Consider the following 23,095-nt stretch of genomic DNA (forward strand, 5'->3'; position numbering starts at 1 on the left):
CCCGCAGCCCTGGCCTGCCTTGGCCTCTGCTACAAAGTTTCAATTATAGAAGGTAAATAAATCCCAACAAAAATGGCTGCAGCCACGGAGCAAGCAGGAGGCTTGGCTCTGCTCAAGGCTACAAAGTTTCAATTATAGAAGATAAATAAATCCCAGATACCAGGGCCTCCGCTTGGGTTGCCAGGAGGTGTGGCCAGCCTGCCAACCACCACAGGCCCCTCGCCCAAGCCACCTAAATGCCACAAGGGAACCCCCACCCTGATCCAGGACACCCTTCAGGGCAAACCAGCCAGCCCCTCACCTGTGCACCAGGCCTCTATCCTATCTAATAAGAGTAATATGCAAACTGACCATCACTCCAGCACACAAGATGGCTGCCCCCATGTGGTCAAAGATGGATGCCCCCATGTGGACACAAGATGGCCAGCAGGGGAAGGCAATTGAGAAGGACCAGGCCTGCAAGGAAGGGCAGTTAGGGGTGACCAGGCCAGCAAAGGAGGGAAGTGGGGGGCTACTGGGCCTGCAGGGAAGGGCAGTTGGGGAGGGGGACCCAGGCCTGCAGGGGAGAGCAGTTGGGGGGGGGGGACCAGGCCTTCAGGGGATGGCAGTTAGGGGTGACCAGGCCTGCAGGGGAGGGCTGTTAGGGGCAAACAGATTGGCAGGGGAGCAGTTAGGCATCAATCAGACTGGCAGGGGAGTGGTTAGGGGGTGATCAGGCTGGCAGGCAGAAGTGGTTAGGGGCAATCAGGAAGGCAGGCAGGTGAGCAGTTGGGAGCCAGCAGTCCTGGATGGTGAGAGGGGTCCCAGATTGGAGAGGGTGCAGGCTGGGCTGAGGGACACACACCCCCATGCACAAATTTCGTGCACCAGGCCTCTAGTCTATAATAAAAGCGTAATATACAAATCGACTGAATGGCAGAACAGCGGAATGACCATCCCGATGTCCTTCTGGACGACCTTCCAAACGCAGCCGGGGCTGTGAGGGCCAAGGCAGCGGGGGCTGTGAAGGCCTACTCTTGCATGTATTTCGTGATAGGGCTTCTAGTCTTGTTATAAAGGTGATGCTCTCATAAATTAATATACAGTCATGTCATCCCATACAAGACCCCTAAGCGATCTTTAAGAAACAAAACCTATTCAAAAATTCACATGAAAGACTAAAAGTAGAATGGCAGTGACAATCTTGAAAAATAAGGATGAGAAATTAAAAACATATAAAACCACAGTAATTAGAATAGCAGATTAAACAAAAAGAAGGTGCAAAGAAAATGAAGTTAGAGTCACACTGTGTAGCAATAAAAATAAATGTCAGGTGGATTAAAGATTAAAAAACTGTATGGTTATATGAATACGACGACATAACAAAATATTTAAAACTTTGGCATAGGGAAGGGCTCTTAAAATACAAAATATGGAAATCTAAGATAGATAAAACTGACTTCTAAAATGGCGACAGCCATATTGTGCACGACAGCAGTTAAAAGACATGCAGTGAAATAAAACATATTCACAAAAAGACACGTATGAGACTCTACAGGGCAGCCGTGTCCATCATAGCCCCAAAGTGGCACAAGCTCAGTGCTCATTCATGACGGTGCACAGAGAATACTATTCAGCAATAAAAAGGAAATTACTGATCATTGTAATGTGGTTCTCAAAAAACATAATGCTGAACAAGAAACCGGACACAGACCACATACCATATGATCCCATTCAAATGATCCATAGAAACAAATCAATGGTGGAAAAATATCAGAATAGAGGCCGCCTCTGGGGACGTGCGGGGTAAGGAGCAGGAGGGAACTCTGGGAGTGCTGGGAATCGGGGTTGGGTGATAGCTGTACCCGTGGTGAAAAATGAGCAAGTGCACACTTAACCCTTTGCACTCGCTTGCTTTTTTCGATTCCTTTATTCTACTCGAGATTTAATTTTTTAAATACCCCAGATTTTACAAAGCGCGGCAGTAGAATAAAAAACTGGAGTTTCTTTTCATACAAACTTATTTATTTGGATTTTTTTATATTTCAAATTATTGATACATTCAAAGAGTATAAAAAGAGCTCCTACCGATGCTAACCGTGTTGAGTCACACTCGACATCCGAGTGCAAAAGGTTAAGATTCTGATGCTTTATGGTATGTAAATTTCATCTAAAAATAAAAAAAATAACAAAAAACGAATGAACTCTAAATTATATGTATTTAGAGGAACGGTGCTGATGACTACACTTTACTTTGAAATACATCACAGAGTAGGTGGATTGATGGCGGGTTGATATGTAGATGGGAGGCTGGGCAATGGCACATGGTGCTAAAATTCCTTCAACTTCTCTGTGTGTTTGCAAATCTTCATAATGTTGGAGGAAAAATGGAAGCAACAGGCTGCAGGGGAAATATTTCCAACATGAGATTTTTACCCAGAATACATAAAGAGCTAACTCTCAATAGGAAAAATGAGAAACCCACTTGAAAATAGAAACCTCTGCTAACACACACGTGTGTAGACACACACACACACACACACACACACACACACAGCCTGCAGAGAAAAGTCTGGAAAAATTCACTCTCCTGCCTTGGAGAGGAAGTAGGCTGGGAGCCAGAACAACTTGATTTGAAATAATAAATGTACACACACATATCTACACACAGACATATCTAATTACAAGGCCAGATTCGTGTATTGCTTAAAATAAAGCTCAGCCACAGTCTTTAACCTTCCCCGCACTTCCTTCAGAGTAAAAGTGGCAAGTTATGCAATTATAGGATTTTGTAGTTTATATCCCCAATCAGCCTTTAATTTCTGCACCCCCAATGCCCAGCACAGCCAGACACTCAATGGGCCCTTTATAGGCGGCAGGGTCAGTTCACAGGGTCCTCTTTGGCAGTTCTCTGGGGCCTGGGCAGGTGCTGCAGACAAGCCCCTTCTCCCGGATTCCAGCTTTCGGGTTTTTCTTCCAGCTTTGAGCAGGGGTGAGATGACAGGGTCTCTGCCATCATCACTCACCAACATGGTTCCGAGCCAGCTCCCGATACCCCCTCTACCAGGTGCTGAGTCATATCTGAACACGTGAGTCGACACTGCATTGTCTCGCCAGCCACCTCAAACCTCTAGAGTGGCTTGCTTTCAAATATAACACGCAGGATCGTCTCCAAGCGAGAACTCACAAAACCCACCGGCAGGTGATACACTCTGTGGCTGGCAAAGGGTGGGTGTGGGCGTGTACACATTCATATATAATTCCAGCTGTTCCACCACCGTCTTGTGAAACGAATCAAACAGTTTACTAAAAACCAGTTGAAAAGTTTTATTTATATAAAATTCAGTAAGAACATAAAAAGATTGAGTCTTAAAAAAAATCTGCAACTATTTACAGCAGTATTGCACAATAAAGTGGCAATTACCCTGTCAAAATTCATCAGTGCAAACCAAAGTGAGCCAGGGAAATTGCAATACGAACGCTACATACGCTGGGTCCTAGGAACACATTAGTGATGAATCAGTATCCACACAGATCAGTGCTCTTGTACAGGAGTACCTGATGAGTTCCGACAGTGACGAGTGGTCACGGGACCTGGACATAGGACTCGGAGAGCTTCTCAAGTCTGGAACTGCCCAAGACAAGTAGTCAAGTTACTTCGCTGGGAGCTTGAAGATGCTCTTGCATGCCGCACTGTTTGGAGTAGAAGCTACCCCAGCTGGTTTAGCCTCATGTGTGAACACATCCCGCACACACGCAGGTGCACAGTGAACACACGCAGGCACCAGGCTAAATCAGCAGGGGTGACAGACCATCTACACCAAACCAGGAAGAAGTCTCTCTAAAGCTCCCACATCTTAACACCCATCCCAGTGGGGCCTCCAACCTCTCCCGAAGCAGGACATCAACCTGAAGAAGCAGGCTGACCCAATGAGGGACCAAAGTTCTGGGCCAGGGGCCTGTACAATTAGCTCCTGAGGACAATTCAGCCCACACCTCGAAGCACTGGAAGCCGCGCAGCGGGTGGAGGCGGTGCAGCTCACCAGTTGCCAACAGGGGGTGAGTGGCATGAGCAGGTCCTCCAGTCGCTCTGGAAGCAGGAACCCCTCCCGCCTGTCCCCTGCCCTCTGAATACTGAGTTGTCAGGTATAAATTTTCAATCTGTCCCAACTACCAATAACACTTTTTTTTTTTTTTTCCCCAAGACAAATCCTGGAGCTAATAGAATTTGCTTCCACGAGAAGCTAGCTGTTTTGGAACCAATAGAAAGTCACTGGGTATTTCCCGGAGAATTTTGAAGCCTGCCCGATTTATGGTCTCTCATTGGTGTCTAAACATGAGCTTTATCAAAGGACAGCAAAGACCAAGAATGTAAACCCACTTGACCAGATATACCAGGAACCAAAGCTGCAGGGCCACCGTAGGAAGACCATGTGTCCGGCAGTGAGCTGACCAGTCGCCACCTCAGAGTTAAAGCAAATAATGGGATGGGGAGGGGGGGGCGTGTCAGAGGTCAACACTTTACAGAAGTTAAGACATTAAATAAGCAGGAAATAAATATACATTATGTCTACAAGTTACAGCATTATGAACCAGTAGGACACATTACACAGAAAAAGAATCTACAATATTTACAATCCTTAATTCTGAAAAAGTTTAGTAAAAAACAGTGATTTTTTTTTTTTTTTTTTGCTCATTTATGCTGTACAAAATTTTACAAGAAAGGTGAAGGAGACAATTGCACACAGACATCTGGCTCAGTTGGTAAGTAAAATATGATCTAATCTAATAAATAGTCAAAATATGTACAATATTAAGAAGGGGAAACAGGAGACGGTTCGACTGAGTACATTTTTTTTTTTTTAATAAGAAGGAATTTTTACCTGGTTTCCCCACAACTAAAAACAAATTCTTCATAAACTCATTTCTAGGCTGGACAACGGGTAACTGAAAGAATCACTGTGGAGTTCCTGGGGGGCATTTATTGCATTTCTGTGATAATCACAGGACACTTTCTACAAATCTTGCATGAGAAGATGTGGTCAAGGCACAAAACCCGCATCTCATAAATTTTCAGAATGGGAGCTAGTTATCTTTTTCTACAAAATAATAAAATATAAAAGTAAAAGGCATACCATCGTAGGTATACTTTCTGCAGGAAGCATCTTGATACACAGATACGTACAGTACAGAGACACCCAGCCATCTCTCATGTCCTGGTGCAACATCCTGTTCTTAATACTTCTACACGTCCTAGAATTACTTCCTCACACGCGTGGCCACGGCCAGCTGCCAAGCCAGAGGTAAAGGAGCGCGCGCAGCGGGCCCTCGGCCCGGGCTGCATCCTGCGCTCCCAGAAACAGGGTAAAGTGCTCCAGTCAGAGGGACTGGCACATGAGTACGGAGATCCTGGGAGCGGACGGGCCCAGAACCAAATACATCTTTGGTGTGTGTGTCCAGCAGGCCCACAGCCGCAATGTTACCAGCACCTCCAGCGGTGTGGCCTTCGCGCCCCAGCAAGGGGGTTCCAGACCTACCAAAAACACAAGCTCAGTCTCAACAGTTTTAAAAATATTCAAGACCCCAAGAAAGGATTTGGGGAAAAAGAAATTTTAAAAAAGGAAGAACATCTGAGATCAAATATTTCTACATAAAGAAAGCGTATATGCAAAATATATATACACACTCGTATATACATATATGTATACATATATATTTACACAAAACTATGAAGAGACACATGAATGAATGAATTTATCCTTGCAATTTAATTATGTGAAAACACTGGTCCTTGATGGGCCAAAAGGAAATGCAATAGCTTTTGGCACTGCTGACTCATTTGAAAAATCATGTATTTCTCTTAAAAAAACTGTTTCATGATCTGAGGTTTGAAAAACTGTAGGAGTTGTGGGTTCACAGAATGATCTGCACCTTCCTTCCCTGCCCTCTCACTGGTCTCTCTCGGGTCTCCCCGTTGTTTAACTGCCTTTGAAATGACTGATCACCTGCGGTCCTCACAGGCGGGGGTGGAGGAAGCAGGGGACGCACAGAGGAGGCCCGGCAAAGCCGCTGTCCGAGAGAAAAGAACAAGTGGACAGCGGTCGGAAGGGACCTCGTGTGCCTCGCGTTTTAATGGCACTGCTCAGAGTGGAAGGAAGCCTGCATTTCAAAGTGGGTACAGGAGAGTGGGAACCAGTGGTGGGCATCCAAGGCCAGGTCGACTTGGAATTGGATGAAAAGCCAGGATGCCCAGGAAGCAGCCATCCAAAGCCCTGCCCACCGCCTGTGCCAATTCCCACGAGGACTCCAGTTGGAACTCCTGCAGCCAAATTCGGCCGCAGGTGGGCTTGCCAGCCACCTGGGGCCTCCTGCTGAGGGTGCCTCCTGTGCTGTGGGAAAGCCTGCAACCGGAAAAGCCAACAGTGCCAAGGCCCCGACACTGTGTCTGCTGTCACCACACTCCCTCTTCAGGACACTGTACTTCGACGCCAGCCCACCAAACCCTGTGGAAACCAGTACCAAGCACTTCCGGTTAGTAAGCTCCCCAAAGACTGGCTGAGCTGGGGACGACACAGGCAGATTCCAAGTCCCGTTCTGGCCCAGTTACACTTGATCGTAAAGATGCACTGGACCAAACGTGTGCGTCAGCACCCAGGACACACAGAGGAGCATCGCAGCAGACGAGCACACACAGAGAAGCCACAGATGCAACTACATTTAAGGAGGTAAGTAAATATTTACAAAGTGGGAGTGGCATACCAACACAGGCTGACAAAAGGCCCTTTACCCCTTTAATCAGTTCCATCTCATAAGAACTTTTTGGTAATAATGATTTAAAGAAGGCGAGAGAGGCAAGGGCAGGGAGGGAGGGGCCATATCATACACACCTCTCATGTTTAAAAGTCCTGTACAGTAGCCTGTAAAAATAAACTAAGGCAGCTTTAGAAATCAGCTGGCTCAGTTTCCACATGAGAGTTTCCATAATAGGTTCTTAAAATTTTTAGTAAAAATTCATTTATGAGTTGGTTAAAAATTCCCATTTCCTCTTTTAAAAAACCTGTTCTTACACCATTCTTGCATAAAATCCTGCTCCAAAGAACCATGATTAGTAACATTTTAAAAAAGAAAATACTCTCTCATTTACATTCATAACAAACTACACTAGAGCCTCTGCCACATGGCGAGGAACCCATAAGGTCAAGTCCGCACGCAGCTCCAGGTGTCAGGCCACACCGGCCCCTCTGGGACCACCGCTGGCCGCGAAGCAATGGCGCCAGGAGGCCGTGACGCTGGGCTTGTCCGCTTGAACAAGTGAAATGTCTGCACACATCTTGGCTCCACGGGAACCCGTCGTCACTGCATCCTCCACACCAGACGGAGGATGTAACGCAACAGTCGTAAGACCACCATCTGGGGGTGGCCTTCTGCTTCTTGGTAATCATTCATCAAGACCTGGAACAACAAGAGGAAAGCTGCTTAACTTTCTCAGCTTCACGGACCTGAACCAGCCCGTCCCAGCAGCCCTTCCCCCGGGGCTGGCGAAGGGAGGCCTCACCACCCCGCTGCAGGAGGTGCACCTCCACCAAGAGCAGGCACACCGAGGGGTCTTCTTCAAAGAAAACTAAAGCAACCAGAAGACTGTTCGGAAAAGCAGAGCGAATGCTGGCGCCTTCGTGAGCCCCTGAGACCACACGCTCCTGTCCCAGGCGATGCCCTCACTGGCCGCTGGGAGGGAGCACCGCCCGGTGCGGGAGAGCCACTGCCCGGGCCCCCCGGGCTGGTGTCCGCCCAGAGGGACAGGCCGCCAGGGAGGGAAGAATGACCCTGGTAGGTATGAGTAGCTTACGGCCCAAGTGTGTTTCAGACTCCCCAGAGGGTGAACTTCTGGGGGCTGTAATGAGGGTCCAGTCTCAGACCCCACGCCATCCAGACAGCAGCTGCCAGGCAGTCCCCTTCGCGACTTTCCCACAAGCCCCCGAGCACCGGGGCCCGAGCAGGACCCCGATAAGGCCGAGGCATTCCCTGCTCCTTCCGAGCAGACGAGGAAGCCGGCCGGCCGGCGGTCCCGCAGGCTCCCGAACCACGGTCCGATTTTATCTGTCACACACCAGGTGGCTTTGTTTTGATTTAACTTTCAAAATCACTTGGCTTCTTCTGTGTGAGAAGAATTTGGGGGAGGTTTTAGTTCAGACTAATATTAGTAGGTTGAAAGAGGCTTATTCAAAATAAAACCACGACTTACTAAAATGAAGAAAGGGTGTGCAGTGCCGGGCTCAGCAAGCACTTCGAGAGGGGAAAAAATCTCATGGCAGCCAGGTGCCCATGTGGCCTCAGCAGGACCAGAGAATGGGGTGAAAATGACACCAACCAGGGGGCCGGTCACATGGGGACAGACTTAGCCAATTTCCTATTCCAGAGCCACAGTGTCTGAGGAGGAGCCCCCCCCAAGGACAGCAGGGGACGTGGAGAAGGACAAGTCACACCAGGAGAGAGGAGGTCTGCCCACGTTTAGAGCTCTGCTTTGATCTCAGATGGAAAGGACACGCAGGGGATTCAAAGATGTGCTGGGAGGGGTTGGTGCGGGGATTTGTGGCTAAAGGAACACAGCACCCGTCCCCCCTTTCCCCCCGGCTCCCCACTCCTGACAGATGAGAAGTTGCTGCAACATCTCAGCAAGGAGCCAGACCGCCTGCCCTCTCAGACAGCACGCGTGACAACACGGCACACGCTTTTAAGCCAGCGAACAATTGCTTTTGGACAATATTCAACAGAGGAAGCCATTACCACGGATTCCAAGGGCTGTGCCAGCCCAGAAAACCCCCGACAGCTGGCACAGCCACTGGAGCTGCTGCCGGCTCCAAGGGTCCAGCCCCCACCTCAAAGCAGCCGGACGGGCGTCCTGCTTCCGCAGGCTCGCTGCCCTCCAACACCTGCACCACAAAGCGAGCTCCAGCATGCTCTGGGCCCGACGACGCTCACACAGGGCCGGGGGCACGAGAGCCACGGCTGGGCGAGGCCGTCCCGCCAGGGCCCGGCCATCAGCGTTATGCAGACCCTGCGGCCCAGCCAGCACGAGCCCGCAGACTGCAGGCCTCCAGGACGGGGAAGAAACACGTTTCCATTGTTTAAGCCCCCTGTGTGGTCCTTTGGCACAACAGCCTGGGCTGACTCCCACAGCCTCTCATTCCTGGTCCTTCACACTCTAAGTGAAAACAGCACCCTTCAGATTCGAGTCGTGGAACACGGTTTTATTCTAAATCATGAAAATACTTCAGATACAAACAAGTTGTGGATCACAGTTCCCTGTTGCTCGCACACGCTCACAGGTACCTGAGTGCAGGGCCATCCCTGTAGGGGAATTCACCTCCATGGTCTAGATCAGGAACTGTATCTGAAGAAATTGACTTTAAGGCCAGCCCACGTGTCTGCAGGGACTCCTTCGCCATCAGTTTTGTGTCTCACTCCAGGTACCCACTCCTGACAGTCTGCCCTCCTCCCTGCAGGGTGCAGGCTCCGGCAGCCCAGGCCTGCCCGAGAGGGAGGGGAGGCGGGGCCCTGGGCTCCAACTCTGATGCCCATGCCTGCACTCACCGGGCCTGATGGGCAGGCCCGTGGTACGGGCACCAAGTGCGGCACAGCCACGAACAGCCCATCTGAGGGCCCCTGTGGCACTGGCCTCCGTGAGGACGGCTGCTGCCCCACCTCTGGGGCCAGGTACAGGTTCCCACCTCGAGGAGAAGAAAAACATCTAACATTCCAGAGAAATACAGGCCGGTGTCACAGTGGGCAGCAGAGCGCAGCCAAGACACGGAGGCTCCTTCCGTCAAAAGAAATGCAACGTGAGCACCTACGGAGCTCACCCTGGTGAGGGACAGAGCCAAACAGCTGAACAGAATCCTACGACAAGGGCCACACAGGGAAACCTGAGGGCAGAGAAGGAAGGAGGGCCGGGCAGGAAGGCCCAGGGCCCACCCCCACGCGGGTCCCCAGGGAGGGAGGTTCTCAGGAAGGAAAGGAGGACATTCCAGAAGACCAGCGTGAGTACGGCAGGAGGTCCAAGGGCCCTGCACTGGGAAGGGAGCAAACAGTCCAGTCAAAATCGTGTTTTAGACAACGCATGAGCATCTGATTTCTCACACTAAACCACAACAGAAAACAATGCCCAACTCCAGGGTGTTCCCTCCAGTGACAGTCCCTGAAAAATAAAACAGGATGGAGGATTCATGGGCTCCCAGCTTCCCTGGGACAGGCGAGGCCCACAGGACCCTGGAGACACTGCCTCATCTGGGCAGCAGGTGGAGCAGGGTCTCTGGGGACGCCGACGGCTGGGAGCAGCCAGCAGGGAGGAAGACGCCCAGCCCGTGTGCAGGGCAGGAGCTGGGGTGCTGCACAGCCCCGAGGCCCCTGTGTGCAGCAGCCTCGAGCACAGAGGATGACGACACAGCATCGGCCACCCCCGAGGACCTTTTACAACTTCCAGCCTAGGTAACATGTCCCAGGTCACACTAGGGAATTTAATTACATTTTAATGCCGAAATAACAGCCTCTCATCCCAAACCGGAGAAGCAGGCGGGTGGACACCAGGGGCCGTGTCCCAGGCCGCCTGGGATCTGGTGAGGAGGCTGGCCACTGCCCACCTGCCCGGCGGGGCAGCCTTCCTCTCCCGCAGAGAGAGAGGAGCCAGCCCGGAAAAGCCGCCCGGACACCCCAGGCCTCCAGCTCGGAGACAGGAGGACTCATCCACGGCCACCACAGAACTCAACAAGGTGCCACACGCCTGCCCTCCGTCTTCACAACCCCGAGCCAGTGTGGTGGGGAGACGGGCTCCACGTGAGAATCAAGGACCCATGACCCATGACGCAGCTGCACCTGGAGCACACTGCAGGCTCCAGCCCACCGATCCGCCGCAACGGCAGGGCCAACGACCGCGTGAGCACCGCACACCACGCTCAGCATCACTCCCACCGCGTGAGCACCGCACACCACGCTCAGCATCTCTCCCACCGTGAGCACCGCACACCACGCTCAGCATCTCTCCCACCGCGAGCACCGCACACCACGCTCAGCATCACTCCCACCGTGAGCACCGCACACCACGCTCAGCATCACTCCCACCGCGAGCACCGCACACCACGCTCAGCATCACTCCCACCGCGAGCACCGCACACCACGCTCAGCATCACTCCCACCGCGTGAGCACCGCACACCACGCTCAGCATCACTCCCACCGCGTGAGCACCGCACACCACGCTCAGCATCTCTCCCACCGCGTGAGCACCGCACACCACGCTCAGCATCTCTCCCACCGCGAGCACCGCACACCACGCTCAGCATCACTCCCAGCGCGTGAGCACCGCACACCAGCTCAGCATCTCTCCCACCGTGAGCACCGCACACCACGCTCAGCATCACTCTCACCGCGTGAGCACCGCACACCACGCTCAGCATCACTCCCACCGTGAGCACCGCACACCACGCTCAGCATCACTCCCACCGCGTGAGCACCGCACACCACGCTCAGCATCACTCCCACCGCGTGAGCACCGCACACCACGCTCAGCATCACTCCCACCGTGAGCACCGCACACCACGCTCAGCATCACTCCCAGCGCGTGAGCACCGCACACCACGCTCAGCATCACTCCCACCGCGAGCACCGCACACCACGCTCAGCATCACTCCCACCGCGTGAGCACCGCACACCACGCTCAGCATCTCTCCCACCGTGAGCACCGCACACCACGCTCAGCATCACTCCCAGCGTGAGCACCGCACACCACGCTCAGCATCACTCCCACCGTGAGCACCGCACACCACGCTCAGCATCACTCCCAGCGCGTGAGCACCGCACACCACGCTCAGCATCACTCCCAGCGCGTGAGCACCGCACACCACGCTCAGCATCACTCCCACCGCGAGCACCGCACACCACGCTCAGCATCACTCCCACCGCGAGCACCGCACACCACGCTCAGCATCACTCCCACCGTGAGCACCGCACACCACGCTCAGCATCACTCCCACCGCGTGAGCACCGCACACCACGCTCAGCATCTCTCCCACCGCGTGAGCACCACACACCACGCTCAGCATCACTCCCACCGCGAGCACCGCACACCACGCTCAGCATCACTCCCACCGCGTGAGCACCGCACACCACGCTCAGCATCTCTCCCACCGCGTGAGCACCACACACCACGCTCAGCATCACTCCCACCGCGAGCACCGCACACCACGCTCAGCATCTCTCCCACCGCGTGAGCACCGCACACCACGCTCAGCATCACTCCCACCGCGAGCACCGCACACCACGCTCAGCATCTCTCCCACCGCGAGCACCGCACACCACGCTCAGCATCACTCCCACCGTGAGCACCGCACACCACGCTCAGCATCACTCCCACCGTGAGCACCGCACACCACGCTCAGCATCACTCCCACCGCGAGCACCGCACACCACGCTCAGCATCACTCCCACCGTGAGCACCGCACACCACGCTCAGCATCACTCCCACCGTGAGCACCGCACACCACGCTCAGCATCACTCCCACCGCGAGCACCGCACACCACGCTCAGCATCACTCCCACCGTGAGCACCGCACACCACGCTCAGCATCACTCCCACCGCGTGAGCACCGCACACCACGCTCAGCATCTCTCCTACCGCGTGAGCACCACACACCACGCTCAGCATCACTCCCACCGCGTGAGCACCGCACACCACGCTCAGCATCTCTCCCACCGCGTGAGCACCACACACCACGCTCGGCATCACTCCCACCGCGTGAGCACCGCACACCACGCTCAGCATCTCTCCCACCGCGAGCACCGCACACCACGCTCAGCATCACTCCCACCGTGAGCACCGCACACCACGCTCAGCATCACTCCCACCGTGAGCACCGCACACCACGCTCAGCATCACTCCCAGCGCGTGAGCACCGCACACCACGCTCAGCATCACTCCAAGCCATTTTTTAACTCGCTCAACAACTCCTTTCTTACAAGGTTTCAACACCGAATGCCCAAGATGTCCTGAACTTCGGGTCTACCTTTCAGTGGTGACATTACAGGAGCCTGAATTCTGGGCTGTGAGACCAAAAAGGACTCTGACAGAGAGGGAACTGCCCCGGGTTCAGGCAAGGGAGGATGCAGGGTCCCCCAGGATGGCGCTGGCATTCCCAGGGGCTGGCCCGGCATCTTTGGGATGGAGCTGAGGGCCACCGTCACCAGAGGTGACAAGATGGGGTGGGGACAGAGAGTAGCCAGCGGTACCCAGGGAGGACCACCATCCCTCTGCCCATTCATAACCAATCCATCGAAACCGTATTTTAAAGGCAAGCGAAGGAGACAGGCTGCAGGACAAGGACCCCCGTCCACCGTGAGACCAAGGACCAGTCAGTCACACAGCATCTCAGCTTAGACTGCATGTGGCTCCGCCATCCCCTGCTGCTCTCAGCTGGCGGGCCAATGCTGCTGCAAAGCAATCCCAAGACCAAGTTCACTTTCTACTTGTACCCAGGCAACATGGGCGTTCACACAGCTGTGGGCAGAACACCAGGCCCCGATGCCAGGTGCAGTGCTCCTGCTGGGAGCCCCGAGGGAGCTTGCCCAGACAACGCCCGGCTCCCTCCCGAGGCTCCGGCTGACCTGCCTGGGCAGCGATGCAATGTCAAACGTCACGGCAAAACGGCATTTGCATGAATGCCACTTTCCTACTTTTGATGCCTTATTTCAGACTCTGCCACAGTCAAGGCTTTTTGTAGGACCACGAATCACTCCTCCAGTTCACCTTAGTCAGGCCTGCCATGTCCTGGGTTTTCCTCCAACGACACGCATGTCCACCTGCGGTACGAAGTCACTGGCCCTGCCCCGGGCCAGGCTGGCTGGAATGAAGTGCTCCCATCACCTGTGAGGGTCACAGGAGGGGGCCCAACCAGAGGGCACCAGTGTTCCGAAAGGCCCAGCCTCAGAAACACGCTCATGAGACGTGCACACTAACCACAGCGCAAACCTCAGCGTGGCGCAGCTGGAGGTCTGTGAGGGCGACGGGGAGGCAGGGCGCCTGCAGGGGCCGAGGCTCACCTCGGGGACATCTTCATTTCCTCCTTCGGAGATGAAAACCCCCGTGAGACGCTCTGAATCCCCCTCCGGGCACCTGCATCTGGTCTGGTTACGTGTTCATGGCCACGTTCCCCAAAGGCAGGCGAGGCAGCGTGCAGGTGCCCCACGTGGCAGACCGAGGGAGCAGCCAGAAGTGTCGCCAGCGCGATGCGGCCAAGCCGGTTAGCACGCACCAGTGCTCGACCTCATTTCACTGCGCTCACCCAGACCGCACCGCCGCAGGGCCGAGGCACGTGTCTGCCAGGCAGAGCTTACAACCCAGACAGGTGAACAGCTACCAGCATCTCTCTCTGAACTCCAGAGAACCGAGAAACGTTTCCATTATAGTTCAAAGTGGCAGAAGACAGAATGCGGGGACAGGGGCGACAGCGTGTCCTGGCTCCATACCTAAATGCCCTAGTTCAACCTTCACGACATGCCTAAGGGACTGCCCGACAGTGGAACCCCATGGTGGGACGCACGGACTCGGTGCAAGGTCTGACCCCGAGGCCCCCACACTTGGCCGTGGGCTGTGTTTTCTACGAGATCACACTTGATCCTCAACAAGTCGTGGAAAGTCTCACGCAAAACATGCAATCCACGGTCGCCATCATCTAGGCCAGCGGTCGCCAACCGTGAGGTCCGAAAGGTTGGCGACCGCTAATCCAGGCCATCTGCAGGCCTCAGGGAAAGACACACGGAGCGGGAGCCGCAGGAGGGGTGGCTCTGCCGCCACAGGCTCGGCGTCCCCGTGGCGGGGTCTCGGTCTTCGCCCTCTGGTCACTGTTCCTGCGGCGTGGAAACGGCATGAGGCGGGGGTGCAAGACTTTAAAACCAAACGCACAACTGCATCCGCCTCCAAGGAAAACACCCGCTAAGCCTGAGAACTCACCAACAGCAGGTGCTAACCGATTTACCCGACTCCTCACCGCCTTGGCTATGAAAGCGGCCACTAGGAATCCATGTGAGCAAAGGGAGAGACAACTCATCATCCCAGGAGCGAGCTTACTTTTTTCTCTTATTAAACTCGTTGGTTCATAGAATCACGCAGGTTTCAGGAATGTAATTCTGTACGATCTGTATGTTGTATTGTGTGTTTAATATCTGAGATGCGTATTGTTCATTATTCCCAACTCAGGCAGTAATGAAAAGCAGTTCATTTTATTAAACTCCAACATTCAGTTAACGCAGGCCTCAGAAGAGCGCTGCCTGAGAACACGCAGCCCCGGGTTATGTTCAGTTTATGCTCGTACCAAGCAGGCTCAGCGCAGCCCTCTCCCGTGCACGTGATCCGTAAAGAATATCATTTATAAAAACAGCGCGTGAGTCCCTTTTTTCTCTGCTCTGGTTCATGCTGCGCTTCCGCCTGCAGGTTGTCCCTCTGTTTCATGCCCGCACACGCCTGGGACACAAGTAGGAAGTAGGCCTTGTGAACAAAAGACACACTGTTCCTTGTGATCAGACAGTGGAAGGGTTTTCACCCACCCCCTGGCCCATCCAGAGAGTCTGCCACAGCTCTGTGTGCGGCTGTCCCCTGCAGTCCACCACCAGGACATCCCGTCACTGCTCCACAGCAGGGACCTGAGCACAGACCGGCTCAGGCTGCACAGGCCCTGGCACCGGGGGCCGGGGGCACGCTGGTTACAGGATGGGCCTAATTACCCCAAGAGCATGGGATTCCAGGTCTGAAGGGTGCAGCACACGCTCAACAGCCTCAGGCTGTAAGCCTGGCCCATCCACACGGGTGAGCACACGCCACCCTGCACCCTCGGACGGCCATGCCCACACTTGCTGATGCCCCTCCAGCAGGGAAGGCCGGGACCTGGATCGCCTCCTGCAGTTTCTCAGGGTGAAGGAACGAGCAGAAGCTATTCAGGAACCCAGGGGCACCAGTGCCACCCGTGAGGAAGCGGGAGTCAGGGAACAGGCTGCTGAAGCACAGGCCACCACACTGCACCGCTCACTCCCCGCAAGCGACTCCCCCATCACAGAGCCCACACAGAGCCCTGGCCTCTCTGGGAAGCCCTGTCCGGGGACGATGGCTGTCAGCCCTGTGCTCACCTGTCCCCTGCAGAGTCCTGGAGCTCTAAGAGTCAGGACACTGTGTGGGTGCAGGTCATTTAGCCACAAATCCATCTACCGTCCCACAACACTCTGTCCATGGGCCTCCTCTACCTGACACTTCATGTTCAATGACGTGGCGAAAAGACGCCAGGCTGCTGCCACTGGCCCAACCTGTGACAATCTGAGCATCAAAGTATGTACTGAGTGTAACACATCCTAACGCCCTGAATTAAACAGGGACCCATGGCCTCGGCACATGCAAGAATCAACCAATGAATGCATATCGTGTTTTTTTTCTCTCTCTAATCAACAAAATTAAATGAAATAAATAAAAATACACTGGGACCCATGAACTTGTGATGAATGAAGCGAAAGCCCGGGGAGAGAGGAGAGCTGTCGCCCTGTGCACGCGTCCCTCCCATCACACACAGGAAAGTGCTGACTACAGCTGAGAGCACGTGCCTCCTGACACTGAGCAATGAGGACACATGTCCCACGGCTAGGACAGTGGGTCACGTGTGGGTAAGGCCCACCGACTACACAACATTACCACAACGTTGTTAGCTTCTGATTTTGATGACTACACTGAGGTTACAGAAGAAAATACTCTTAGTCTTAGGAAATACACACGGAAGTATTTAAGAGTAAAGGGACACCGTGTCTGCAATTTATTCCCAAATACTTCAGAAAACAACATGTACGCAGGTATCAGGAGAGAAGCATTAGAGCAAGTGTGGGGAGGGTAACAGTGGAGAGCAGAGGTAGCAGACAGAAGAGGGCTCTTCGTACCGTTCCCGCAACTTCTGTGTAAGTCTGAAATGGTTTCAGGACAAGTCACAAAACCAGCCCGACATGGCATGGGGAAGCTGCTATCAGGTGAGGAGGAGGGGTGTCATCGGCTCTGGAGGTCATTTGGGGCATCAGGCGGAGTCCCAGGGGAAGGGAACACGCAGTGGACTTGCTCACCTGTGCCTCTCCCACTCCTGCTTCCAGGATTCAGACTCCACAGCTCCGTGTCACACGCTGCCCCACTGCCCTGACGCGGCCTGAACACGCGACAACTACGCGACAACTTCCTCTATTGCTCTAACTGGAAAAACGGGAGAATATCCTGTCAGGCTTCGCACGCTCGTGGCAATCAAAGACCAACACTTCAGAAAAGGGACTGTCATGGTATTAAAGCAAATACAGACACCGAGTATTTGAAATGCTAACATCGTTTCTCTAACCTTATATGGAGTACCGGTGTCCACTCGCCAAGGGGCAAAGCCTTCCGTGCGCAGCCAGCGTGAAAGTTCAAGGCATCACTTTCCCAAAAGGCTCCCGTTTCCCCCAAATTTCTGGCCCCGATATTCAAGGATAAACCATCAGTGTGTGCAGACAATGGACTATTTAACACCACCAAGGCAGGCATCTGTGGCTCTGGGGGTCACTGTGCCACTACCCTGAGCTTCAGAGTCTGGTGTTTGAAATGGCCACTTATAAAATCCGGAGGATACATTAGCCTCCTTTTTAGAAACATCAGGTTATAACCTGCAGTCTGTATGTCCCTCCTCCTCCCCCCAGTATCCCAGCCGACTTACATAGCAAAAGAATGCAATGAGATTTACACTTATCTTACCAAACACATTGAGAGCAGATAGGTTACATATCTGCAATAGTAGACACAACCAGCTTACACATTAAACTGAAATAACCGTGGGAGGAGGGGGAGGAAGGACGGGAAGGACCGAAAGCTACGGACTTGGTAGATGTTGTCACCTCACCTTCAACAGAAAGACGAGGTGATGAAGACGACCTAATGGCCGGTGTCTCATCTGCCCGTGACTAGAACTGGTCACCCCTTCGACAGCCCATGTGAAGGGATGGCTGTGCTCCAACCCCACGTCATCCTTCGCCCTTGTCCCATCACTGACCACCTGAGGGCCCCGTAGAGAGGCATCACCCACCCCGCCTGGCCAGGCCCGGGGGAGAGCTTACTGGACACCGGTACTCCATGTAAGGCTAGAGACACGTACAGAACACCCTTCCACACACCTGGCTCTGTGGCCGAAGGCTCTGGCACAGTCACCGGGAAGGACTGTGCTGATGTATCTGTGTCCGGAGCTTCTGGACACTGAAGGCGCCAGGGCCCTTGGGCCTCATCTCTCGGACAGATCTGGTCCCAAAGCCGGTGCAGGAGGCAGACCGGCTGCTGGGGTTGGTTCACTGCCGGACTCACCCACCCCGAGGGCCTCCAGGCTCCCCAGTGACCTACCCGCTGGATTATGGGCACAATCCAGAACCAGGTTTCGGATCTAGCCAGCCCACCCTCTTGCAGGGAACCCCCACCTTGGTAAGGGGACCAACATCCTGCATCCACTGGGCCCGCGCCCTGAGGAGTGCTGCCCGGCCACATACAGCACCCCAGAATGCTCTTCAGAGACACCTCGGCAGAGGAAGCGGGGAACAATAACTTTACTGACACATTATAAAGCAATCAACCCTGTGAAAAACAATTACCATTTCAGATCGAGGCTGAGAAGGAACTCATGTTCTGTGAATGGTCCATGTCAGGTTAGGTCAGAATGCCAGACATTTTGCCGGCTAAAGACAGTATCATAAGAAATTCCTAAGTGACATTTCCCATTTAATGACAGAATCACACTGTCACACATTTCCCACCAATCACCACACACCACCCCCTCCCCCACAGAAGGTCTGAAGGGGATCAGTGTGAGTTTTCTGCAAGTCCCTGATCCCCTTATGGAGATTCTACACCAAAGAAATGAAAGTCCCCCCATGAAATGGGAAACTGTCTCGAAAAAGCTTCAAAATACGTTTATGGGCAGGAACACAGAAAGAATGAAAAGCTATAACAGGTAACGTCTATTTGCTTAGCAACCACACCAGCATTCACGGTAGAAACACGGGGGTGTCCTAAGCTCGTCCTCCCTCCGGGAAGAAACGAGATTTAAAAATATCTTTACATGGAACGACAGTGTTCAGAAAGAAAAGAGACAGGGAAGTGACACAGTAGGAATGACATTAACAATCATTTCCTACCAAGTAAGATTTAAGTGTCTTCCTTTTAAATAACTCCACAGAAATACCTTCTTCATACATGGTTGTTTGAAAAAAATGTAAACCAGCCAGAATTCCATGAAGTCACACACTGGCTAGTGAGCGCCTTACAGGACGTAGTCCAACATGCTCATAAGGGCCCCGCTGAACTCTCAGAGTTGAAGCTACACACTCTCAAATGTCTCCATGGGAAAAGGTGTCCAACGGTACCGCCTACCAATACCAGGCAAGCAGGAAATACACTGCGTCTACCGAACAAGACATGGGGCTTAATTAAAAAAAAAAAAAAAAATCAACCGCACACCCAAAAATGTAAGTGGCAATCAACTTGGGGTGTACAATTTTTACGGCAGAGGTGTGATTTTTACAGGCCATTAATGAATGGCCTCCTAATTCTAATACTTTTCAATAAATGATGGTCCAAGGACAGCCAATGGGGCCAAAAGGACAACGTCACATGCTCCGACCCATGTCACCAGCAAACCCCAGGGCCTCATTTCCTTGGCTGAGTGAGGATGGAAAGTTAAATGTTTAACTTCGACCCAAACTGACTAAAGGGAGTGTAGACACACCGATATGGACTGAAACTATGGTAACATTTATGTGGGACTATTTCAAAGCATATAAATAACCCCTTTTTAGCAGGATGGTTTAAGGCTTGTGCTCACGAACCCCCTTTGCCACCTCGTACTGGGTTCTGCAGAGCCACCGGCACGTCAGTTCAGCCATAACACAAACGGAGCACGGGAAGGAGGAACGGCAGGCCACACGCAGGCCGTGCCTATCACTTCTAGAACAAGCATGGGATGGTTACCGGTCGCTTTATTTTATGTGGCTGGGAGGGAGTGTGGGAGAAGAGGGGTAAGTAAGGAATAAGAAACCCTCATTACCCTCCGTGGGTACTGGGCGTTGAACTCGTCCCCGATCCGCCGCAGCTCCTGTGCGATCCACATCTCCGGACGCATGTCTGCAGGTAGGGCCTGAGACTGCCGCATGGAGGCTGCACCAGAACAAGAACAAGAATTACTTCGTTTCCATGGTCAGGTAGACAGGTGTGCAGGCAGCACGCCCTTCGCACACGCGCACTCCTATTTCTGGGAGCCCCCTGACTGCCAGGCCTACAGGAACAGATCATCGTGGCTCACCCGCCACCTAACTCTGCGTAAAGAGTAAGGGATGTAGAATGATTGCCTTTCTCGAAGTTGGAGTTGCAGCACTGCAAAATTCAAAAATTTCCCGGCCAATCAATCGTATGCTTCCACTTCAAGAAGGCAAACACACACACAAATGAATAAAAATCACTGGACGCACTTGAGGACATAAAAATGGAGGTTGTCCGTAAAACAACTACGTTGATCTTCATACCAGGTACAACTCCTCGGGAACATTTCCAACATCGCAGAGGAGTAAGAGATGAAAAAATGGTTGTTCGCTTTGGGGCACAAGTGCCACCTGAGAAAGGACACCGGGCGGCCGGCCTGCCGCGTGCTTACGCAGGTGGGTGCAGCGCTGGGCTGATTCGCCGGGGCCACCACAGGGCCAAGTCCAAGGGTAACTGTGTGTTCTGCCTATTAACACAGCCAATGGGTGCAAGTCTGCACCCCCACGTGGGGGCAGAAAAAGTTTTGGGTATAAAAGCAAAGGCATCTTGGATGAAGAGAAAAGCGGGAGGCTTTCATTACACTGTCACCAATGCCCACACCTGCTTGTTAATGGAGCCACTGAAGCCAAAATGAAAGGGAGCAAAAAGGCAAGTCTTCAGAACATCCACCACGCATGGGAAGAGGTCTGCACACGCCCCCAGGAAAGGCCTTGCCCACACCCGAGAGCAGTGCAGAAATAGGCACTGGAAGCGATGAGCCTCATGGGCTGAAACATATCACATGCAACATGTTATCTTCTTGTTGAACTGTACTCGCAATTAAACACGCACGTTCCATTTCAAACACCACAAAATATTTAAAAACCTATGGTAATCAGATCTCATGACAACATAAATATAGCTTCCTCTTGTATTTTTTGCAAAAAAAAAAATTGTTTTGTACTTTGTATTTTATTTATTGTTATAAATAAAACTGACATTGAGTCACAGCTTCTGAAAAGTACTTAAAAGTACAAAAGGGTTTGGTTTCAATTCCCTATCAAAGGCACGTACCTGAGTTTCAGGTTTGATCCCCAGCCACGGTCAGGGCAGCACGTGCAGGAGGCAACCAATCAATGTGTCTCTCTCACATCCATGTTCCTCTCTCTCTCTCTCTCTCTCTCTCTCTCCCCCTCCCTTCCACTCTCTCTCTCAAAAAAAAAAAAAAAAATCAATGGAAAAAATATCCTTGGGTGAGAATTAACAAAAACAAACAAACAAACAAAAAGTGAACTCAGTGGCTCAGTTGGTTGGAGCGCCATCCTGTACACCAAAAAAGTTTCGGATTCTATTGTCGGTCAGGGCACAACTTAAGGCAACCAATTGATATTTCTCTTTCCCTCCTGCTTCCTCTCTCTCTCAAATCAGTACAAAACAAAACAAGTTTTAACCAAGTCTTCTCCAAACTGTTGCCCCATTCTAACTGTCCCCCAGCCCCCACCCAAGTGAATTCCACAGTGACCCTACAAACGCAGCACCTGAGAAGCGCAGGGCACCCTGTGTGGGGTGGGAAGTATGGAGAGGGTGAACAAGCAGGAGCTCACACAGAACCTCTCCGGCGATCTGCACTCCGAATTAGACCAGAGGGAAGCGGCTTTGAAAGGAAGGCATGGCGGAGAATGTAGGACCTGACAATGGGGAACTTTTAGGGTAAGCTAGGCCTGTCCCTGAACACCCATCTAACCACATAAAAATCACTCTGGCTGAACCCTTGTCATGCAAAAATTTCCATGGTTACTATGTAAAAGTCCATAAAACTTAAATTTTAAATTTAAACTGATGGGACACACAATTTCGGGGTAGTATGATGCCAGGTGGTGATGTAATAGTTGACTCACTTTTCCTGGGTTCAGCGCTCTTTAAGGATTGACCCCATTACAAGTACCAAACTATGACTGTTCTTTTTATGCTATCAGCAATCAAGCATTCTTTCCTGACTTTCGAAACTTTTAGAAAGAGAAGCCACCCTTGAGGGAAGGAAAGCATCCTTTCTTGGAATGACTCCTTATCCACACCAGAGCCTGCAGAGCGTGTGTCATGCGATCCTGCAGATGGCCCTGCAGGGAGATGCACCTGCAGGTGAGCAGGCCCGCCAGCGGGCCACCCCTGGGCCACTTAGAGCCACATCACCCACCTCTCCTGGGCTCCAGAGCCCACTCATTGCTCACCACACACAGCTTTTTTAAGGAGTAACCGGCTTTCAACCCTAGAGTCAGAAATAAAGAAAATGCCAACCATCCACAGAAAATCTGTGAAATACAGGTTGTTTTTTACAAAGCCGGTAGGCTGGTAAAACTGCTGCAAGTTACCTGATGCTAATAAACCAAGAGAGACACTACCTTCCCAGCAACTATGAATGCCCACGTGCCAGACCTCGTCCTAGCAGGTGTTCTGGGCACAGCAACCACAGAGGCCGAGCCCTGCCCCCACAAAGCTAACGTTCTTTGGATTAAATGCTAAATTTTAACTAAATGTTGTTTGCTTGATATAAAACAAAACCATTCCACCGGTTACTTTCCCTCAGCGGCAGCGGAAGCCTGCTGAATGTGTGTGGTTTGAAAGGTTCTGTCTGGAGAGCAAAGATGGCGGTGTAGGTAAATGCCAGTGCTCGCCGCCTCCCACAACCACATCAAAATTACAACTAAAATACAGAACCATCATTCAGAACTGCCTGAAATCTGGCTGAAGCCCATACAACCAGAGAAGTAAAGAAGAAAGCACATCAAGATTGAGAGGAGGGGTGA

At 52.4% G+C, this 23,095-nt stretch overlaps 1 protein-coding gene across 10 annotated transcripts in view; it reads right to left on the reverse strand.

Moving 5' to 3' along the window:
• Nucleotides 1-3,291: 3,291 nt before the first annotated feature.
• BCL2L11 (BCL2 like 11) overlaps nucleotides 3,292-23,095 on the reverse strand; it is a 46,124-nt gene continuing 26,320 nt past the window's right edge. For 7 of the 10 annotated variants that reach the window (XM_054728485.1, XM_054728488.1, XM_054728486.1 and 4 more), the window contains 2 exons: nucleotides 20,101-20,210; nucleotides 3,292-7,431 (listed from right to left, as the gene is read on the reverse strand). In XM_054728485.1, the coding sequence (XP_054584460.1) occupies nucleotides 7,333-7,431; nucleotides 20,101-20,210 (209 nt within the window). In that variant the 3' untranslated portion in view covers nucleotides 3,292-7,332. Of the gene's footprint in view, nucleotides 7,432-17,164; nucleotides 17,238-20,100; nucleotides 20,211-23,095 lie in introns of those variants that run through there. The other 3 variants (XM_054728483.1, XR_008558623.1, XR_008558622.1) reach the window with 3 other exon arrangements.

Source organism: Eptesicus fuscus, chromosome 16 (assembly GCF_027574615.1).
Source record: "Eptesicus fuscus isolate TK198812 chromosome 16, DD_ASM_mEF_20220401, whole genome shotgun sequence".
NCBI lineage: Eukaryota > Metazoa > Chordata > Mammalia > Chiroptera > Vespertilionidae > Eptesicus > Eptesicus fuscus.